The 18,843-nt window shown below is 37.8% G+C and overlaps 1 protein-coding gene across 1 annotated transcript; it reads left to right on the plus strand.

Moving 5' to 3' along the window:
* Window positions 1-645: 645 nt before the first annotated feature.
* napab (N-ethylmaleimide-sensitive factor attachment protein, alpha b) lies at window positions 646-16,189 on the plus strand. The gene is made up of 11 exons (XM_076281956.1): window positions 646-957; window positions 3,420-3,499; window positions 3,621-3,737; window positions 4,271-4,317; window positions 4,563-4,640; window positions 7,636-7,691; window positions 8,777-8,861; window positions 14,114-14,218; window positions 14,591-14,659; window positions 14,738-14,788; window positions 15,434-16,189. The coding sequence occupies exons 1-11, from the start codon at window positions 860-862 to the stop codon at window positions 15,533-15,535; spliced, it is 888 nt and encodes a 295-aa protein (XP_076138071.1). The 5' UTR covers window positions 646-859; the 3' UTR covers window positions 15,536-16,189.
* The last annotated feature ends 2,654 nt before the right edge of the window (window positions 16,190-18,843 follow it).

The raw sequence follows: 18,843 nt of genomic DNA on the forward strand, positions 1-18,843 counted from the left end.
TATTATTATTTTAATTATCACACCTCTATAGGTTGTATCAATTAATATAATTTATACATTGACAAAATGTTGATATCTCTCAAATTCATCTCAGTTTCAAGGTTAACCTACTAGCCATTCTGTTTTTGTTTGCTAGGAATGAGATTTACTGCACAAAGTGAATAGTGTGTTATATTTCGTTGAGTAGATAATCTACCAACCAAATGGAGAATACCAAAGATTCCCCACATCTAAAATGATTGAGAATATCATATATGATTCAGGCGAATATGCGGTCTCATTTTGGGTCCATGCACTGTCATGACAGGTTTTATTATAAACATTGGGATGAGTTGTTGCCAGTCTCTCGGCTGCTGTGATATTAAATTTTGAAGTGTTAGAATCAACCCTGGTATAGGGCCAGTGGATGTTTTTTCACATTCTTTAAAGTTAATTGTTAGATGATACATGCGCCACATATCTGTTCAACCTATGAGAGTAGCAGCTACAGGGCAAAATCACAGAAGCTGCACTACTACTGCAGAGGGCCTACTATTTTATTATTTGCCTTATTTGCTCCAAACCGCAATAATATCGGTAGAGGACGCCAGTGATCCGTGGTTTAAATTAAAAGGATTCTGTGATTACGATTAATTCTATTCCTTTAACTTTTGATCATATCTTACACATTTGTGTGGGATTTTGTATAGTAACAACAGCTGTTTGTTATGTTTACATGTTTGAACGTTGCATGTAACCTTAGCTCTCCGTTCTCACGTGACTGGGGCGAAAAGCAGTGATGTGGCGGAATTCAGTTTCAACTTTAGCATAACGTTAGCTACATATCTAGCTGGCTAGTGCCTAGAATTTATCTGACAAAATGGACAACTCTGGGAAAGAAAAAGAAGCAATGGCCCTCATGGCTGAGGCTGAAAAGAAAGTAAAATCATCTCAGTCGTTCTTTGGATCTTTATTTGGGTAAATATTATTGTGAAATCAGCTTTCGATTTAACTAACTAACTTTGCCGACAGGGTTTTTAGCTTCATGCAGCGGGGTTGAGTTGTTTACAACTTTGTTATCTAGTTTCATTGCTTCTACGTCTCACACACAATTATTCAGATTTCTAGTATGTCATTCCATGCAAAACCGTGTACAAAACCTGCTGGTTACCGCTACCAAAACACAACTCTGTGGTGGAGTTGGGAAGCTAGGTAGCGATGTCATAGCATGTTGTTTGTTGAATAGCAAATATATTAGCAGTGTACACTAAAATATCCATGTAGTGGTCTAATTGAAACTGTCAGTATTACTATGCAGGTCTGTCTACAACAAAAAATTAACACAAGTTAAATGGCCATTTCCCTTCATAGTATTAATATTTACACACAAAGGAGCCATGCTAAGTGAGCTCAATGCTAGCTAGCATGAGTATTGGACGATTTTAGGCGTGTACAGGTGATATGGGTTACCATCAACAGTGAGTCAAGGTAGGGCAATCCTCCTCCATACCTGTTTGGTTTCTGGCAGGGAGAGTCTTGTAAACTGCTCACATGTTCAACTGCATTAAATAATCCAGAGGTGTGTCTACTAGAACTATCGATTTCAAGTGTGCAAAGGCACTTTTAACATGACGAGAAATATGTGGCCTAGGCTATATCCAAGAAAAATTGCAATTACATATTTTCCCCAAATCGTGCAGCCCTATTTGAAACATGTATTTTTAGGCAAGTACTGGTATTCTTTTTCAAATGATTTGGCATGGTATGTGACCATGTGGACAGATAATTCCTTTGATGGACAAGAGCAGTAGGTTATGATTAGAATATTTAAGGGAGAATAAATTAACAGGACTGTACGTTTACTTTTTTTTGTTTATAGCACTGGTGCTACAGAGGTTGAGAGTTTTGTAGCACCAGTGATGGGCAGTAGCGTCACTACTTGTAGTGAAGCTACTAGCTTACCGTAACTACTTTTCTTAGTAGCTTGGTGGTAGCGTAGCTATTTTCTGAAGCAGATAACTTTTCAATAACTAAGCTGTGTTTGACCATATAATGCAGTAGCTTTTACAGAAGCTACGTTTTCCAGAGCATTTGTGGAGCTCACAGTAGAGCCTCCTTCTGACCGCCCAAGACAAACTAATTTTCCATGCCAGAGATGAAGCAACGAAATTGTGCTTGCAAAGATGTTGGTGGTCATCTACTGGGTGGTTTTATTGAGCATGTCTATAAAATAGGCTGTCAAAGTTGTTTGTATTAGTTTTAACTTTATTATTATTTTTAAATGTAGCACCAACATTTCAGCCAAGTGGAATGAAACTAGGATAATCAAGAGGTGAAGCTTGTACAGGCAAAAATCCACTCAACTATGAAGATAAAAACATGCACACACACACAGTGTATGCCTTTGCTACTGTACTTTGAATATAGTGTTAGAGTAAAAAGTTAGCTTGCAGTTTATCCTGCAAACTTAAGAAATTGCCAAATCTAAATTGGGCCACATATGCACACCCTCAGTAGGCCCTACCTTCCTTTCGCTATTACGTAGAGCTTTTTTTTCCCTCATTGATTTTGGTTATCGTTTTTGAACTGAACATATGTTTCAATTTCAATTTAATTTCCCTTATAGAGTGGCAAAACATTACACATGTCTCATGGCACTTTACAGAGTTGTAACATATAGAGAGGGCCCATGAGTAACATGGACAAGGAAAAACTCCCTAGAATTGGAGATACATATAGGGAGAAAACTTGAGCAGATCCACGACTCAAGGGCCTGACCCATCTGCCTAGAGTCAGTTACAGAGCAGTAAGGTCTGTATACATGATAAATGAATAGGTTAGTTAAGTGTAGAGAATAGATATATCCAGTATGATAATATGGAATGATATAGCCTACATAAATCAAGGTAACTAAGTTACTGTATCTGTTATGACTGATTTATGTTGGCTCATTGAAATAGCATTGATTTGGCATGAAGCTGGTTTACTTTATTGGTTTATATTCATTTTTGTGTAATTACAAAGTAGCTTCTGATTTAGTAAACTACTTTTGCAAAATGTATGTAACTTCTACATTTTGTCTTGAGGAAGCTTTTGGGTAGTTAAGCTTTATTTAATATAGAGTAACTGGTATCTTAGCTCACTACATTTTCTGTAGCTTGCCCATCACTGTGTCACTGAGTAGCACAATCCACAAACTCTCTAGCATCAGTATGTAGTTACATACACCTCCTGTAGGCTACACTCTAGAAAACATTTTAAATAAGGTGTCACTGGTGCTAGGCTGGTAAATCATTCATAGCACTTTACTGTCGCATGTGCTAGACAAATTTACAATATTCTAAAATTATGACCTAATATAAGTCAGAAAAATAAAAACACTATGTCTTGTTAACACCATGTTGTGCATTTCCAGGTAGTAATGGCTAATTTATTCATAGGGGCTCATCAAAGCAGGAGGAAGCCTGTGACATGTATGCTAGAGCAGCCAATATGTTCAAAATGGCCAAAAACTGGAGTGGTAAGAACAATACACACTTTAATAAATTTTAATTTCTATGATTTCTGTGGCTGTAAGTTGGTACCTATCAGACATGCAGGTGGTTTGTCTCAGTGTCAGACTTGATGTTTTCATGTTTCAGCTGCAGGTAATGCCTTCTCCCAGGCAGCTCTTCTCCACTTGCAGATGCAGAGTAAACATGATGCAGCCACCAATTTCATTGACGCAGGGAATGCTTTCAAAAAAGCAGATCCACAAGGTAGTTTCTCACTCTAAAACACTTCCAAATCTCGTTGCAGGCCCTTAGATGACCTATAGTCACTAAACAGTCTGAGTTCCCAAGACTGAGATCCCATTTTATTTGCTTGTTTGTATTTACATCTGCTCTGCAAGGTACAAGGTACAAGGAAGTTTATTGTCACATGCATATAGTTACTAGAAGTAAGAAATGCAGTGAAATTATGTCTGGTGTCAGCCTATTTGTGCATTAATGGGGGGGGGGGGGGGGTAAAAAGTGCAGTAGAAGAGGGGTTTAGTAGATTAAGTGGCAAGGGCTGCATAATAAAGGTGGGGGAGGATTGGGATTGGGGGGGGGGGGGGGGGGGGGCCCCAACAAGGTGCACCCATGTAGTCAGATATGTCAGATCATTCCTAGTTTGGTTCCTCTGAAAGTAAGTTTGATGAAGGAAGTTGCTGTGACTACCCACATGGTTACATATGAAACAGACTGTTAAAGTCAGCCTTTTCCCTGATTCATTATGTCTGCCATTTCTTCCCTTTTTCTTTGTTCAGAGGCTATAAACTGTCTGAATCGGGCCATTGAGATCTACACAGATATGGTGAGAAAAGGCAACATGATTATAACAACTTACCAGATATTATTATCATGATAGAATGAGGATCATGATCTATGATTATGTTAGTTGTGTTTGTCTTTGCTTTAGCCTTCTTCAAAACAGGAAGAGCTTCTTCGACCGCTGACATACTTTGTTTCCCACCTAAACCACATGTCAGACCAGAAGTCTATAACAAAGAGAACAGCTTTAGAACAGCTATTTGAGAATAAGCTGTGCATTTTTTTCAGGGTCGTTTCACCATAGCAGCCAAACATCATATAACAATTGCAGAAGTATATGAGACAGAACTGGTGGATATTGATAAGGTAAAGTTGAGTTTCTGCTCTTTAACACTTTGTGCTATATTGGCTGTGCTGCATTATACCCTATATGGCCAAAAATATGTGGGCATCTAACCATCACACCCATATCAGCATGTTGGACACCCAACTCCAAAAACATGGCCATTAACTGGAGTTGCATCCCTCTGCATCTATAATGGCCTCCACTCCTCTGAAGACTTTCCACAAGACTTTTTAGGTGTGTGGAAAATTGTACCCATTCAGGCAAAAAAGCTGAACAGGCACTGATGTTGGACGAGAAGGCCTGGCTTGCCGTCTTCAAGGTGTTCAATTGGTTTAAGGTCAGGCTTCAGACTCGAGCCTTTATGGACTGTGCTTTGTTTGTTGGAACACAGTCCTGCTGGAACAGGAACCTGCTGCCACAAAGTTGGAAGCATACATTTGTCTAACATGTCTTTATAGATTAGATTCAACTTTATTGTCATTGTGCAGAGTACAAGTACAAAGACAACAAAATGCAGTTTGCAAAAGAAAAAAAGTGCAATGTGATATACAATTAGAGCCCGACCGATCTATCGGCGGGCCGATATTATCGGCCGATATTAGGCATTTTCCAAACTATCGGTATCGGCATTTATAATGGCCGATAAATTAATATTTTAAGTTTCTATTTTTATACATTTTATTTATCAGAACTTTTAATATATTTCGATGTTCCTCTGTTCCACTGTGACAATATTATTTAAAAATTTAACACGTTTTGAAATGCATTATCATATTATTTTAGTCAATACTCATAAATAACTACAAATAACTAATGTTAGGGAAATCTGTTAATGTTTTGTTGCGCGTTTCTGAAAAAAAAAAAATATATCGGCCGATATATCGGAATATCGGATTTTTAAATCAACAAATATTTGTATCGGTATCGGCCTTCAAAATCCTTTATCGGTTGGGCTCTATATACAATGTATAGGCAGGTGGTGCATAGACAGGACAAGAAATATAGTGCAGTGTAGACAGTAGTATATAGTTGGTTTACAGAAGGTGGTTTAGAGTAATATAAATTAAATATTAATATGTGTAGTGTATTAGCAATTACCTTATAAGATCAGAATAAATATGGCTATGTAATATGAACAATGTATGAACAACATATACAGATATGTGCAATGTAGTAGCAGTAACATTATAATAGTAGTAAGAATAATATAGGCACATTATATGCAGTGTATTAACTTAATATATTATAAGAAAAACAATAAATATGGATATTCAGTATGAATCATATAGACAGATATGTACAGTATTATGTAGCTTTATCACCCATAGGAATAACAGCCTATGAAGTAGATCTGGTAAAAAAAGTTTCATCACCGTTCCATATCAATGCTATGAATGGTAACCAAAGATTCTAGAACAGATGGTAACTATAACAAGCATAGTAGGACGACGGTTGAGCCTAAAAGCAGGCTTCGCAACAATGGAATCAACTGTAAACAAGCTAACTGTCCATGCGATCGCTGTTATAGGGCCAATCAAAGTTGTACAAGTCGGCTTCTTTTTAAAAGGAACTGCTTGTTTCCTTTGCGTGTTAAAGGCATGACTATTGCCTATAGTGGCAACCGGGTGATAAGCGGGATAACGGCATTCGAGGTGTCCTGTTATACACGGGTTTACCGTTTACCAACAAAACTAGATGCGCGCGCAGCCGTGAGGCAGTCCACAACGTGGAAGCTACAATCGGATTTTTTTGTATACCCGTGTTGTCTCAATGATAATAACATCTCATTTCAAACTATATTTCAAAGTTTGATATTCATTTGCATTATTAATATAACATCGTATTTTGTCATTTTTGGCGAAGACATGCATTCCGTTAGGGATATTGAACATATTTAACATTCTCTAACCATCGTGATTTCGAATTGGTGCAGTTTTCAGCACAAAAACTCATTTTATTCTTTTGCTCTTTTGCATTGTAGATGCTGTTCTATGGTGCTTTCTGCCTCCTGGTTGCGCACGCATGTTTTCGTGACGTTGCATAGAAATCCATGTATATGGAATTAATGGATTTCGGCGGTGCACGTCGGGGAGTTCTTTGCCTCTCGCCCTCGTCCATTAATTCCGTATAAGGACTCCTCGGTGGCCGGTATCCCTTACTTAATGCTAACCACTGGAACCTATAGGCTGCCCAGCCCAAATCCTGAAAAACTAAAGTAGCTTCAGACTAATTAGTCCACCTTCATGAAACCTTATAATAGGCACTGCATTCCTCTAAGTAGCATCCTCCTGGCATACGCCAACCCAGATTCATCCATCAGACTGCCAGATAGTAAAGCATGATTCATCACTCTAGAGAATGTGTTTCCACTGTTCCTAAGTCAATCGACTGTGAGATTTACACAGCTGATGCTTGTCATTGCGCATCATGATCGTTGGCTATTGTGCAGCTGCTCAGCCATGGAAAAAAAACATTTATTGAGATACCGTGACTCCTAGAGAACCTATACTCTTCCTATAAAAAAGCGCTATATAAATAAAAATGACTTGACTTGACTATGAAGATGGCAAAGTCACTGAGCTCTCAAGAGTACCACTCATTCTACTGCTAATGTTAATCTTTGAAGATTTGTATTTGTGTTTGATTTCTGGAGTACTGTACTGTATGTGTGAGTTTATGTTAGTAATAGGTGTGACTGAAACAACTGGTTGAGTAATAAAGATGTTATCAGCCTTCCTCACTAACATCAGCTGTACCCACTAGGAGTGCATCATGCAAAATACTTGTTAGACAGAGCTGGCTATGTCTGTTAGCGTCCTCCTATCTGATAAATATTTTGCAGAGATTGGAAAAAATCAGTAATTATTTTGTGCCTTATTAGATTTTTGTTCTCAAAGAGCTACCAGGAACTACATCTTAAAAAAACATTTCATGGCAATTTAATGAATGAATGGTAAAGGAACAATGTGCATGCTGGCATTCAACCTATTTATTATAATTTATGATCTCCTGTAGGCTATTGCCCATTATGAACAGGCTGCTGATTACTATAAAGGGGAGGAATCTACAAGGTAAGCTATAATAAATTAATACGTCTGTTGTTAACGGGATATTCCACCATTTGGGGAATTACACTCATTTTCCACCTCCCCTTGAGTTAAACAATTTATCTTTGACCATTAGCATCTTGCCTGCTAGCATCACTTTTCAAAGTGACTAAGATTTCCAGTAATTGTCCTATTTAAAACTTGTCTCTTTTCAAGTTAGAAAGTGTAATAGACTAATGGAAAAGGAAACGTGGCGATTTTCTAGGCTGATTTGACATGGAACTATACTCTCATTCAAATGTAATAATCACTAACCAATTTATCTGCTGCAGTTCAACCTTGGTGCTGGAAGTTAGCCTATGGGCACTATTTTCAAGTGCTGCATGATATCATTGTGCTTCTGCGCCCATGGTGTTCCTTGATTATTACGCTAAATGGTGGAATATCCCTGTTAAGGTTTACACTTTAAATCGTAAGGTTAATTTGTTTTGAATAAATGGTAAACATCACAGAACATAGCACATATGATACACATAGAGTAGATAAAACATACATTGTGAATGGGTACACATTCACAGTCAAGACACAAATTACACTCACACCACTCATACCCCATAAATAGCACTCTCTCTCACCCACTACCACTCAGTCACAAGTAGTCACTCATTCTCTCTCTACACTCTCTATTCTCCTCTTCTACTCAATCTTATGTCTCCTTTTTAGGGCTGAACGATTTAGGGAAAATGTCTAATTGAGATATAATACATTCCTTGATGTTTGCTTAATCATATCTTTTTGGGCATGACCAGCACTAGGCTACTTCTGCTAAACAGTTTTTGCTGTACATATATTGTACTGCTGCCTGTAGTGCTTTTTCAAGTGGCCTAAAGAGGTAGCGACTACTTAGTGATTTTTTGCATATTACCTTTGTTTGCTTGTTTGTTCATCACTTCTTGTAAATCCAAAAAACCCGCAAATAATTGTAGTTGCAAGCTGTATGATTAATTGCAGCCTTTGCATTTTGCTAATTGCATTAGTTGAAATTGTGATTTCGATTAAAAATAGATTAATCTTTTCATCCCTAATCCTTTCATTATCTTTCTTTGTAGCTCAGCCAACAAGTGTCTTCTCAAAGTGGCAACATATGCTGCTCAGCTGGAAAAATACCAGAAGGCCATTGAAATATATGAACAGGTGGGTCTCACTGGAAACTTTGCTGGATTTACCAGGAAATTAAAAAACACCTCAGCCCAAGAAAATGGAATCATGTAAAGTTCTGTTTTGTCACCAATCCTATCCATCAACGAACTACTTCTGTGAAGTCATTTCAGTCTAGAATGTTATGTTAAAGGATAATTCCGGTATTTAGCACTCGAGTCCGAGTTAGAGTCCCTTTTCTGGTTTGTTTTGGATGAACTAGAGTGGTGGACACCGACTGGGTCCTGTCTCGACTTTTCTGACTCGTTTTGAATCGCCTCTGACTACTTCAGAGTGGCAGCCTATGGGCATCCAAAAACATGTCCTTAAAACAACCCTTAACGTTTGTTTTATCACCGAGTGGTTAGTGGTGTTCGTTGATGTTCCAAAACAAGTAGCGTAGCGAAATTCAGTTTCTGTCTTGTTTTATTTGGCATTTTGTAAAATCCTATTGATTTCTGTTGGAAGACTCATTGCACGTTGATATTACTGCGCCACCGGAAACGGGGGCTGTTTACATTTGGTTGTAGTCTTTCCGCGAGACCTTCTTTTACTGTCTATACATGGATTTCTATGCAACATCACAAAAACATGCGTGCGCAACCAAGAGGCATAAAGCACCATAGAACAGCATGAGCAATGCAAAAGAGCAAAAGAATTAAATGAGTTTTTGTGCTGAAAACTGCACCAATTCGAAATCACGATGGTTAGAGAATGTTAAATATGTTCAATATCCCTAACGGAATGCATGTCTTCGCCAAAAATGACAAAATACGATGTTATGAAAATTATGTCATTCGGATGTGTTTTGAGAAAGTTTGATTGTACCGTTTTCAGTCACAACTCGTAGCCTGGAAGTGAGCGGGGCATTTCAATTGCGCCGCTACAAAACGCTATTTCTATACCTCTTCTACAGTTCCAAACAACATAACACTTACGTGGTAGTGAGTAGAGGGTCCCTAAAGCCAAACCGAAATATCCCGAGGTCTTTGTGTGGTCGAATAGAGCAGTGTTTCTCAAACTTTTTCAGACCAAGGACCACTTAACCAGTAAAGAAAAACTCATGGACCACCTAGCTAATAGACACAATAGGCCTACTCACTGAACCACCTTGCTAATTGTCTTTGCACCTTGCTTATTGTTTTAGAGGATTCATATGATTTAAATTGGCATAGCTTACATAGGCAGTGTTGCAGAACTGTTTGGAAGTTGGTTCAATATTGCAAACAACTCATCTATATTGTTTTTTACCACGTCTGCTCGCGGACCACTTGGGATAGCTTGCGGACCACCAGTGGTCCCCGGACCACACTTTGAGAAACACTGGAATAGAGAGTCCAGAATGAATTTCATCAAGCCAGTACCTTTCCGGGAATGTTGCCATCTTTGCCGCCACCTTGAGGGGAAAGTCCGTAGGAGTCTTATTGCTGTGTAACACGCTCTGGAAATTCCCAATTTCGTCGCCGTTTTAAAAAAAAAAAAAACATAGTCCAGTCCATACAACTTCATTTCAATTTCGAAAGAATGTTTTTTTTTTTTTTTTTTAAAACGGCGACGAAATTGTGAATTTCCAGAGCGTGTTACAACACACTCAGCAATAAGACTCCTACGGACTTTCCCCTCAAAGTGGCGGCAAAGATGGCAACATTTCTGTAAAGGTACTGGCTTGATGAAATTCATTCTGGACTCTCTATTCGACCACATAAAGACCTCGGGATACTTCGGTTTGGCTTTAGGGACCCTCTACTCACTACCACGTAAGTGTTATGTTGTTTGGAACTGTAGAAGAGGTATAGAAATAGCGTTTTGTAGCGGCGCAATTGAAATGCCCCGCTCACTTCCAGGCTACGAGTTGTGACTGAAAACGGTACAATCGAACTTTCTCAAAACACATCCGAATGACATAATTTTGATGTCAACTCAACGTATGTACCCCCAATCATCCGGAAATCGATCTAAAGTGCATTTTACTCCGGATAATTCCTTTAATAATGCAAATGAATATCAAACTTTGAAATATAGTCTGAAATGAGATGTTATTATCATTGAGACAACAGGGGTATACAATAAAATCTGATTGTAGCTTACAGCAGCCGACTATTTAGGTTAAGTTTATAACGTTGTGGACGGCCACCAAGCGTCTTCTGCCTCACGGCTGCGCGCATCTAGTTTTGTTGGTAAAACGTTGGTAAGGCTCAAATATTGAGCGGAAGTTTATACGCGGTTGTGAGGTGTCTGAAAAAATAGTTCCACAATAGCAAATAACGCGGCTGGAAATCATACATTGCGCCGATATAAGTTTTTTTTTAATTATCGACGACGAACACCACTAACCACTCGGTGAGTTGCACAGTTTTGAAAATGAACGTTAAGGGTTGTTTTAAGGACATGTTTGTGCATGCCCGTAGGCAGCCACTCTGAAGCAGTAAAGGCGATTCAAAACGAGTCAGAAAAGTCGAGACGGGACCAATCGTCAAAATTTCGGTGTCCACCACTCTAGCTCCTCCAAAACAAACCAGAAAAGGGATTCAAAGTGCTAAATACCGGAATTATCCTTTAAATGGAAATGTTTTAAAAAAAAATATATGTATATCGGAACATCACATATTTCCAACCTCTTACGTGTATGTGTTACTTAATATTAATTTCTATACAAACTAAGACGGCGGATTCCTAAAGAAACGCAAGCACCCAGACCATAAGTGTATCTAAATTAGCTATGTACCAAAAATTACATTTTACCGTGACTCGAAGAGCTGTAAACTGTGTTGTAAGGCTGCGTGTACAAATCCACTTGGAACTCCAGTGGAATTTTGATTTGCGACGAGAATTCTCGGGCTAACCGTTGATGTGCCGTGAGAAAGGTTGGGAAAAGGCCCAGCACTAAACTTCGAGCGTGGTAAACAAAATCGGATATTTCGGGCAGTAAAAGCCCCGGTAAGAACCAAACTAGTTTTTGTTCAAATCTACACACCCATGGCTACTGAAAAATGTAAGGTTAATTTATCAAATGCTATTTTGAAGTATTAAAAAACATCGTTGTTTTAGAATTTTTAAACAAAATGGTTGGTAATAAGCACGTTTACGATACTTAAGTTAGTGTGCTATCCAGCTCACTGCTGTCTGTCTCTCTCTTGTAATCTCTGTCTAAATATTGCAGGGGCGCAGGAGATATTTTGAAAGTGAGGGGGACCAAATTGTGAACACAAACCCAGATCAGATTTCCAGATATCGGATCGTCACCTCTGGCCCACTTTCGACCATCATATTTTAAACTTGCCAGAATATTAAGATAATAGTATTGATTGTTTTCAAATTATTTTTTGTTGGTGAAAACTGTGAGATGAGCACAACGCCAGATCTGCCCTCAGACCAGCGTCTTGCTATGTGCAATTCTACTTGTATTTTTTATTTTTTTTATTTCACACTACTTGGGCCAATGGTAGAATACTGGTCACTACTTGGGCCAATGGTAGAAAAAAGCAACATGGGATGTTGATATTTTATGAAGCCATGAATGAATCATCATGCCTATGATCCAAACATAGACTACATGATCAAATAGCCTAGTTAGGCCTACTTAAATTGTCTGGTATAAACCAAATCAACTCTCCACTGTGTGTTTGCAGTTAATATTTATGCAACGTTAGAACTTAACAAGTGTTGGCTTAACAAGTTACCAGTCTAGAACACACAGAAAATTGCAACAGAAAGTTGCCTTTATAATCAACTATTTGTTCCAACAGCATTTAAACAAAGCATTTATAAAATTGAAAAAAAAAAATACATAAGAAGTAAAATAAAATACTGTTACTGTAATGACTATCACATTATCCCAAGCTTCAAAGAGCTCCCCACGTTTGTGACAGGCAGACGTGACACCTCTAAATTCTCAGCTTGTTTATACCCCACACTGAACACATAAGAACGCTAGGCCCATCACTCTGGGGTGTGGTAGCCTGTACTCTCTGGGATTTATGCACCAAGGTAACTGAAGTATCCAATTTGTGTCTTGAAATTATGTTTGAAATAAATGTCTTAGAACAAAAACGTTGATAGACTTGTATTTTATAGTTAGGCTAGTGAAAACGAGTTAATAAGTAGGCTAGTTGAGTTTGTTATCAAACATAACAGCTAACGTCATGTTGAGCAGGAGGAGTTGAGCACTAGGCTACTATAAATCCTCAAATTATGCCCGGGATTGATTCTATTTATAGCAGGACAAATAAAGGCAGGTTCCCATATACAAGATGGGGTAACAATTGGCTACCATACCAACAATTGCCATCAATCCACTAGAAGACATTGTTTCGATTTAAGTCAATGAAATAACACCTCTTCTTAATATTTTATTATATGTTGTATTGTATTGTATTATGTTGGTTGGATTAATAGTCTACGGTTGGCAAAGAAAAGTCGTTTTCCTACCATGGGTCTCTAACGTACGTTCTCAAGATCATTTCTCTTTGCCGCAGTCCCAACATTTAGCAATATAATCAAACAGTCCAAAAGTAAATTAAATCCCAAACCAAACCGAAAATGCTTTTGATAGCCTACCGGTATGCCGCTCCAAACGAAACGCATGTCTAAATGCAGGTTAGAAATATTTTAAAAAGCCTGCCTCGAATACCAGCCTGCCTCAAATAAAGATGATGATGAATGATTTATGCTAAGCAAGTAGCCTGGATTATTTTATGATTGTTAGTAGACAAACTGGTTTCAGATATCCAACAGAGTGAATATGAGATTGTGCAATCTTACAGTACTGTAGATGGCTGTGGTTAGTGATGTGATGCTGTTAATGGGGAGTTTTACAGTTAGCGCAAATCCTATATGTTATTATTTATTTAGCGTACCTATAAGGCTTTTTTTCCTTATCACAAGTGAGGGGGACGACGGCTGTCTCTTCAGCACTGCGGGGGACATATCCCCCACGTCCCCGTGCCTCCTGCGCCCCTGAAATATTGTCTCTTGAGAGACCGTATAGCATGGAACTTTGGCCAGCCTGTAGTGAGTATAGTGTTGAGCGAAGTGATGTCGTTTCTTTAAAGGGAACTGGAATTTTAAACATGGGCCCTATTTGATCTTTGTGGGTGCAAAAGAGATTTTTACTGGCAACAAATATTATTAAAATCGGTCCAGTATATGGAAAATTTGCAGATGTTTTGAGATTTTGTGTTGAGTGTTTGTGTTTAAGTTATGCTAACAACTGCAAGTACTAATGGTGCTTTTGTAATATTCCTCTGCAGGTTGGAACCAATGCCATGGACAGCCCTTTGTTGAAGTACAGTGCGAAGGACTATTTTTTCAAAGCAGCTCTGTGTCATTTCTGTGTTGACATGCTAAATGCCAAGGTATAGCTTTCTTCTACTTCCTCCTCTGTAATTCAATATATGTTTTGCCATCTTAGACATTATCAAACAGAAATCTTTTTCATTTGTTTGAATGGATGCACTTTCCCAGTTTTTGTTTGTGGTCCTAAACCAAACCTAAACTTAATACCGGTGAGGTAATGAGGTTGCGCACACACACATCTTCACCAGTATATTTTTTGGTCAAGTCATGCTCTGATGAAGGCCATTCGGCCTAAATGTTGCCATGTTTGGTTAGCCAAATAGAGATGAAATGTAGTCCAGTTCTATAAACTGCCTCGTTACCTTAGAGTATTTAATTTGGAATATTTCTTATTGTCTTATTCTTCTTATTGTCTACTGTGTCTTGTACAGTTGGCCTTGCAGAAATATGAGGACATGTTTCCAGCCTTTTCAGATTCACGGGAATGCAAACTGCTGAAGGTATATTAATTTCTTAAGCTGTTATCAATGTTATCTGTTAATATCAGGAAAGTAATTAATGATCCCATTTTACCACAGAAACTTCTGGATGCCTCTGAAGAACAGAACATTGATGCCTATACTGATGCAGTAAGTGATTCAAGCTCATACTTTCAAGACGTGTGAAAGTTTACATTTTGTATGTTCATGTAGCTTCCATGTTGATTTACACAACTTTACACAACTTACATGTCAGTAGTATGATCAAGGCAGCCTTATGAAAATGGTGTGGGGCAGAACCACAACCTCATCAATCTTGCCTGTTAGGAAAGCGTGGAACATGAACTCTCTCATGAACCTTATCAATGCCATTTAATTCCAAGAAAAAACATTTTCAAAATCAAAGTGTGGTTTATGTAATCAAGGCAAACTGTATAGCAAACCACCTCAAATGTAAACATTTGTTTCATCACATAAGCAAAGAATTAAATTAACCAAACTATACAATTTCTAGGAGGTATATGTATAACAATGTGCATGAGGTGTTTAGAATAATAATTTTAAACTCATTGTTGAGAAAGAAAGTGACAGACTTAATGCATGAATGTGTGGAGGCTAAAAAGTGCATAGTTATGATGCATGGGAGAATATGGCCTTGAGTGATCACTATGAATACAATATCACTAAGGAAACAATATTTTACAACCTCATAAGAGAAAACAACAAAACAGAATTTACAGATATTTGCATCGCATTGTGCGCCACTGTTTACATTGAAATGTCATGTTTACTCAGGTGAAGGAGTATGACACTATCTCACGGTTGGACCAGTGGCTCACCACCATGCTGCTGCGCATCAAGAAAACCATACAGGAGGATGAGAGTGACCTTCGCTAAATACTCTCTCTCACACACAGTTGCTTGCCCAGCGACAACCTTGTATTTTGGATCATTCCCAGAATTTGCTATGTGGCACTTTTTAGTGACTTACGACTATTGTGACTTACGACTATTGTGACCGTAATCTGTCAGTTTTTCAAACAAAAAAAAAAAAGCCTTATGTGCCTTCTGTTTCTGATGAGCCTAGATTTTCTTGCCTGAAGACCATCTTCCCAGACTCTCTGGGAAGGTCTGGCAGACCTTTCATCCACTGGTGCTCTAAATAAGGTCTATTCATGACCCTTAAGAACACTAACTTTCTTGAATGGAAATCTGTTGCCAGGGTGAGCAGTGCCTTTAATCATGACCAGCTGCAGCACACTCTTTGGAACTTCAAAGTAGCTCTGAGAACCTTTGTTATGTGCTATCAGAGAAACAGACATAGGTCTAAGCACAGCAGAAATAGCACAGCATAACAGTCTATAAAAGATTCTTTATGCTGGTATTCCATATTGTACTATTTTATTTTATTTTATGTTTTGCCACAGGATGGTAGTCAACATGTTCAAACAGTAAACTTTGATTTTTTGTGATGAATTTGGTTGGAACAATTAAAAAATCTAAAAATGGTATGATGCACAAGCTTTGTAAAATATAATGTGTATGAAAGAATTTCTTTGGCTGTGTGTTTTTTCTGATCTTAAGTGTTTGAGTGTCAAATTGGTCCTGATGCGAAACTTCTTACTTTAATATTGTGTTTCTTACTTTCTTCTGGTTTTTTTTTTCTTTAAGGAAGTGAATTTTGGTAATGAGGCCTTGTGCTGTGGGCATCCCACATAATTCAACAGCTAATTTGGAGATGTGTGCAGAAGCTTTTTTTATTTGTTTTAACTAGACATGGCAATTTTATAGTTATAGATAGCATACACTTTTATCCAAAGCGAGCAACAACATGTCCCGTATACAAATTCACAGATGGGGTGATAAATAAATGATAATTCTAAATAATAACAAAATGTTGGCCTTAATATCTGGACTTCTTCCTATACCAATGCATACATTTTTTGTTAATATTATGGTTGTAATATGTAATCAATGCCATTAGATAGAATAACATGAAAGGCTGGAGAACAGGGCTATGCAAATATTAGACACTATTGTAAAAAGAATACAAAATATAATCATATCACCCCATCTGTTTGTGAATTTGTTTATATTATTATTGTTATTATTATTATTCATAATAATAATATTAATCTATGGCCACAGCCTTGGTAAAATATCGCACACACTCATTCATTGTTACATACGACAGGAAGAGCAGCTGTGCCCGGCGTTGTGATTGATTGGCTTTAATTGACTAATTTTAGAAAGGGAGTTTAATCAGATATTTCTCCATATTGAAGGCTTTTTGATTGATAATTATTAACATAATTATTAAATTGTGGGCCATTGGAATCATATGCCATTGCATGTTTGTATGTTTTTTCTAAGCCTAGACTTTGTTTAGGTGCAGGGACAAGACACAAACATGCCTAGAGCCGGCCCTGTTCAACCATATTTATTCCTTCTGGAGTCTTTTTTAACAATGAACTTAGATTAATGTAGGAATTGAAAAGTGATTGTGTGGCCTATGAGGGAACACCCAGTGATACCCTTGGTGCCATCAAATGGTAGCCTATAGCGATGCGGTCAGGATACACACCTGTATGCCGTGGTCCACCTTGCTGGTGTCCATGTTGTGGTTGCTATATCACATAATTTATCCCCCTTTTTTTACCACTACACCCCTGTGTTTAACTATGGAGTTACCCTAACATTATTTGCAACAGGGTACTATTTCATTAATTGAACATCACAGCAGCAATATTTGCCTTTTTTTGTGATTTGTAGCATAATAAACAAATAAATAAAGGTTCAAAGCCTTCAATGCCATTTATAACATGTATACTTTTGGATGTGTTTGTGTCTGACAGGGGTCACGTGTGTCTGACAGAAGCAGGGGGCAAGAAAGAGAGATGTGTAGATTACAAATAATAACATCAAGGCTTATAAATCTGAATAGCATTAATCAGGACCTGCTATCTGGCAAGGGCTCAAACTATTTTCTTTTCCTGACATCTTTTGATGGCTCTTCTCTCCCTCCAACTTGCATACAAACTGCATGTTTCTTTCTCCCTTTAGTTTTTGCTGTTGAATTATTAAGCCTGAAAATGTCTTTTGGTGTTATTTGATAGGCTATTTTATGTCATGTATGTTCACAAAAGAAGTAATCCTTTGTAATCATTACATTTATATAGCCTAGTTTCAGACCCGGATGCAGGGGACAAGTGAGACACAGGAGGGTTAAAGTCATCCATTAGGTCACCTATTGACTCAGGCCTAAAAAAGTGCTTATGCAAAAAGTGTGCTTGTGTGGTCATTAAAAGTATATACACTATGCTACCAACAAATGGCTTCTGTGTGGGGCCATAGACTATGATCAGATATAGGGCCAAGTCCTTAATGGTAGCTGAGACATTGGTAAAACTTTCTCCAGACAACACTGAATAGTAGGCTGTAGGGTTATTATTTGAAATGGTTTCATTTGATACTTGAAATAATCTGTACAGTTAAGAACAAAATGATTCATACCCCTGGCAAATATTGATTTAATGTTGATTTTCTCTTGACCAATATGTTTGTTCTGACTGAAAAATGACACTGCAACATGCCAAAAGGTTGTAAGACAATATGGTAGAAACATGGAATCAAAAATAAATAAATAAGCGTTTTAATCTTTTTTAATATTTTTATGAAAAATGGTGTGTCCACAATTATTCATACCCTTTTAAAATAATCACTGAAAACATCTTTATTTTCAATCAAAGCTCTCAAAATGGTTCTTATAATACGTACCTAGCCGCTCCATGTCTCCACAATGATTGTAGACCGCACCTTTTTAGCTGCAATCCGGGTTTTGAGGCAGGAACAATTATTTGCCATCACTCTGGCCTTGTACTCACTTTTTTGACGGATTGAGGTCTGGTCTCTGGCTGGGCCACTCTAAAATATGACATTGTTCTCTGTTAACCATTTATTGACTTGTTTGGCTGTATGTTTTGGATCATTGTATGGTTTAATGGTCCAATGATGCCTATTGGAGCAGGTCACCAGGTCCCCCTGGTTGAAAAACATCCCAAAAGAATACTTTTCTAACCCCCACAATTAAAATGGACATGGTGTCATTGGAATTTAATGCATCTTTTTTTATGCCAATCTCAGGCCATCGCTGGAATCAGCGAAAGCTAATTTCTTTGTCCAGGTGTGCCCTTATAAAGGTTTAG

Source organism: Alosa pseudoharengus, unplaced genomic scaffold (assembly GCF_046254945.1).
Source record: "Alosa pseudoharengus isolate Yale_2024_CS ecotype anadromous, Long Island Sound unplaced genomic scaffold, YU_APseudo_1.1 YU_APseudo_1.1_scf_13, whole genome shotgun sequence".
NCBI classification, from domain to species: domain Eukaryota; kingdom Metazoa; phylum Chordata; class Actinopteri; order Clupeiformes; family Clupeidae; genus Alosa; species Alosa pseudoharengus.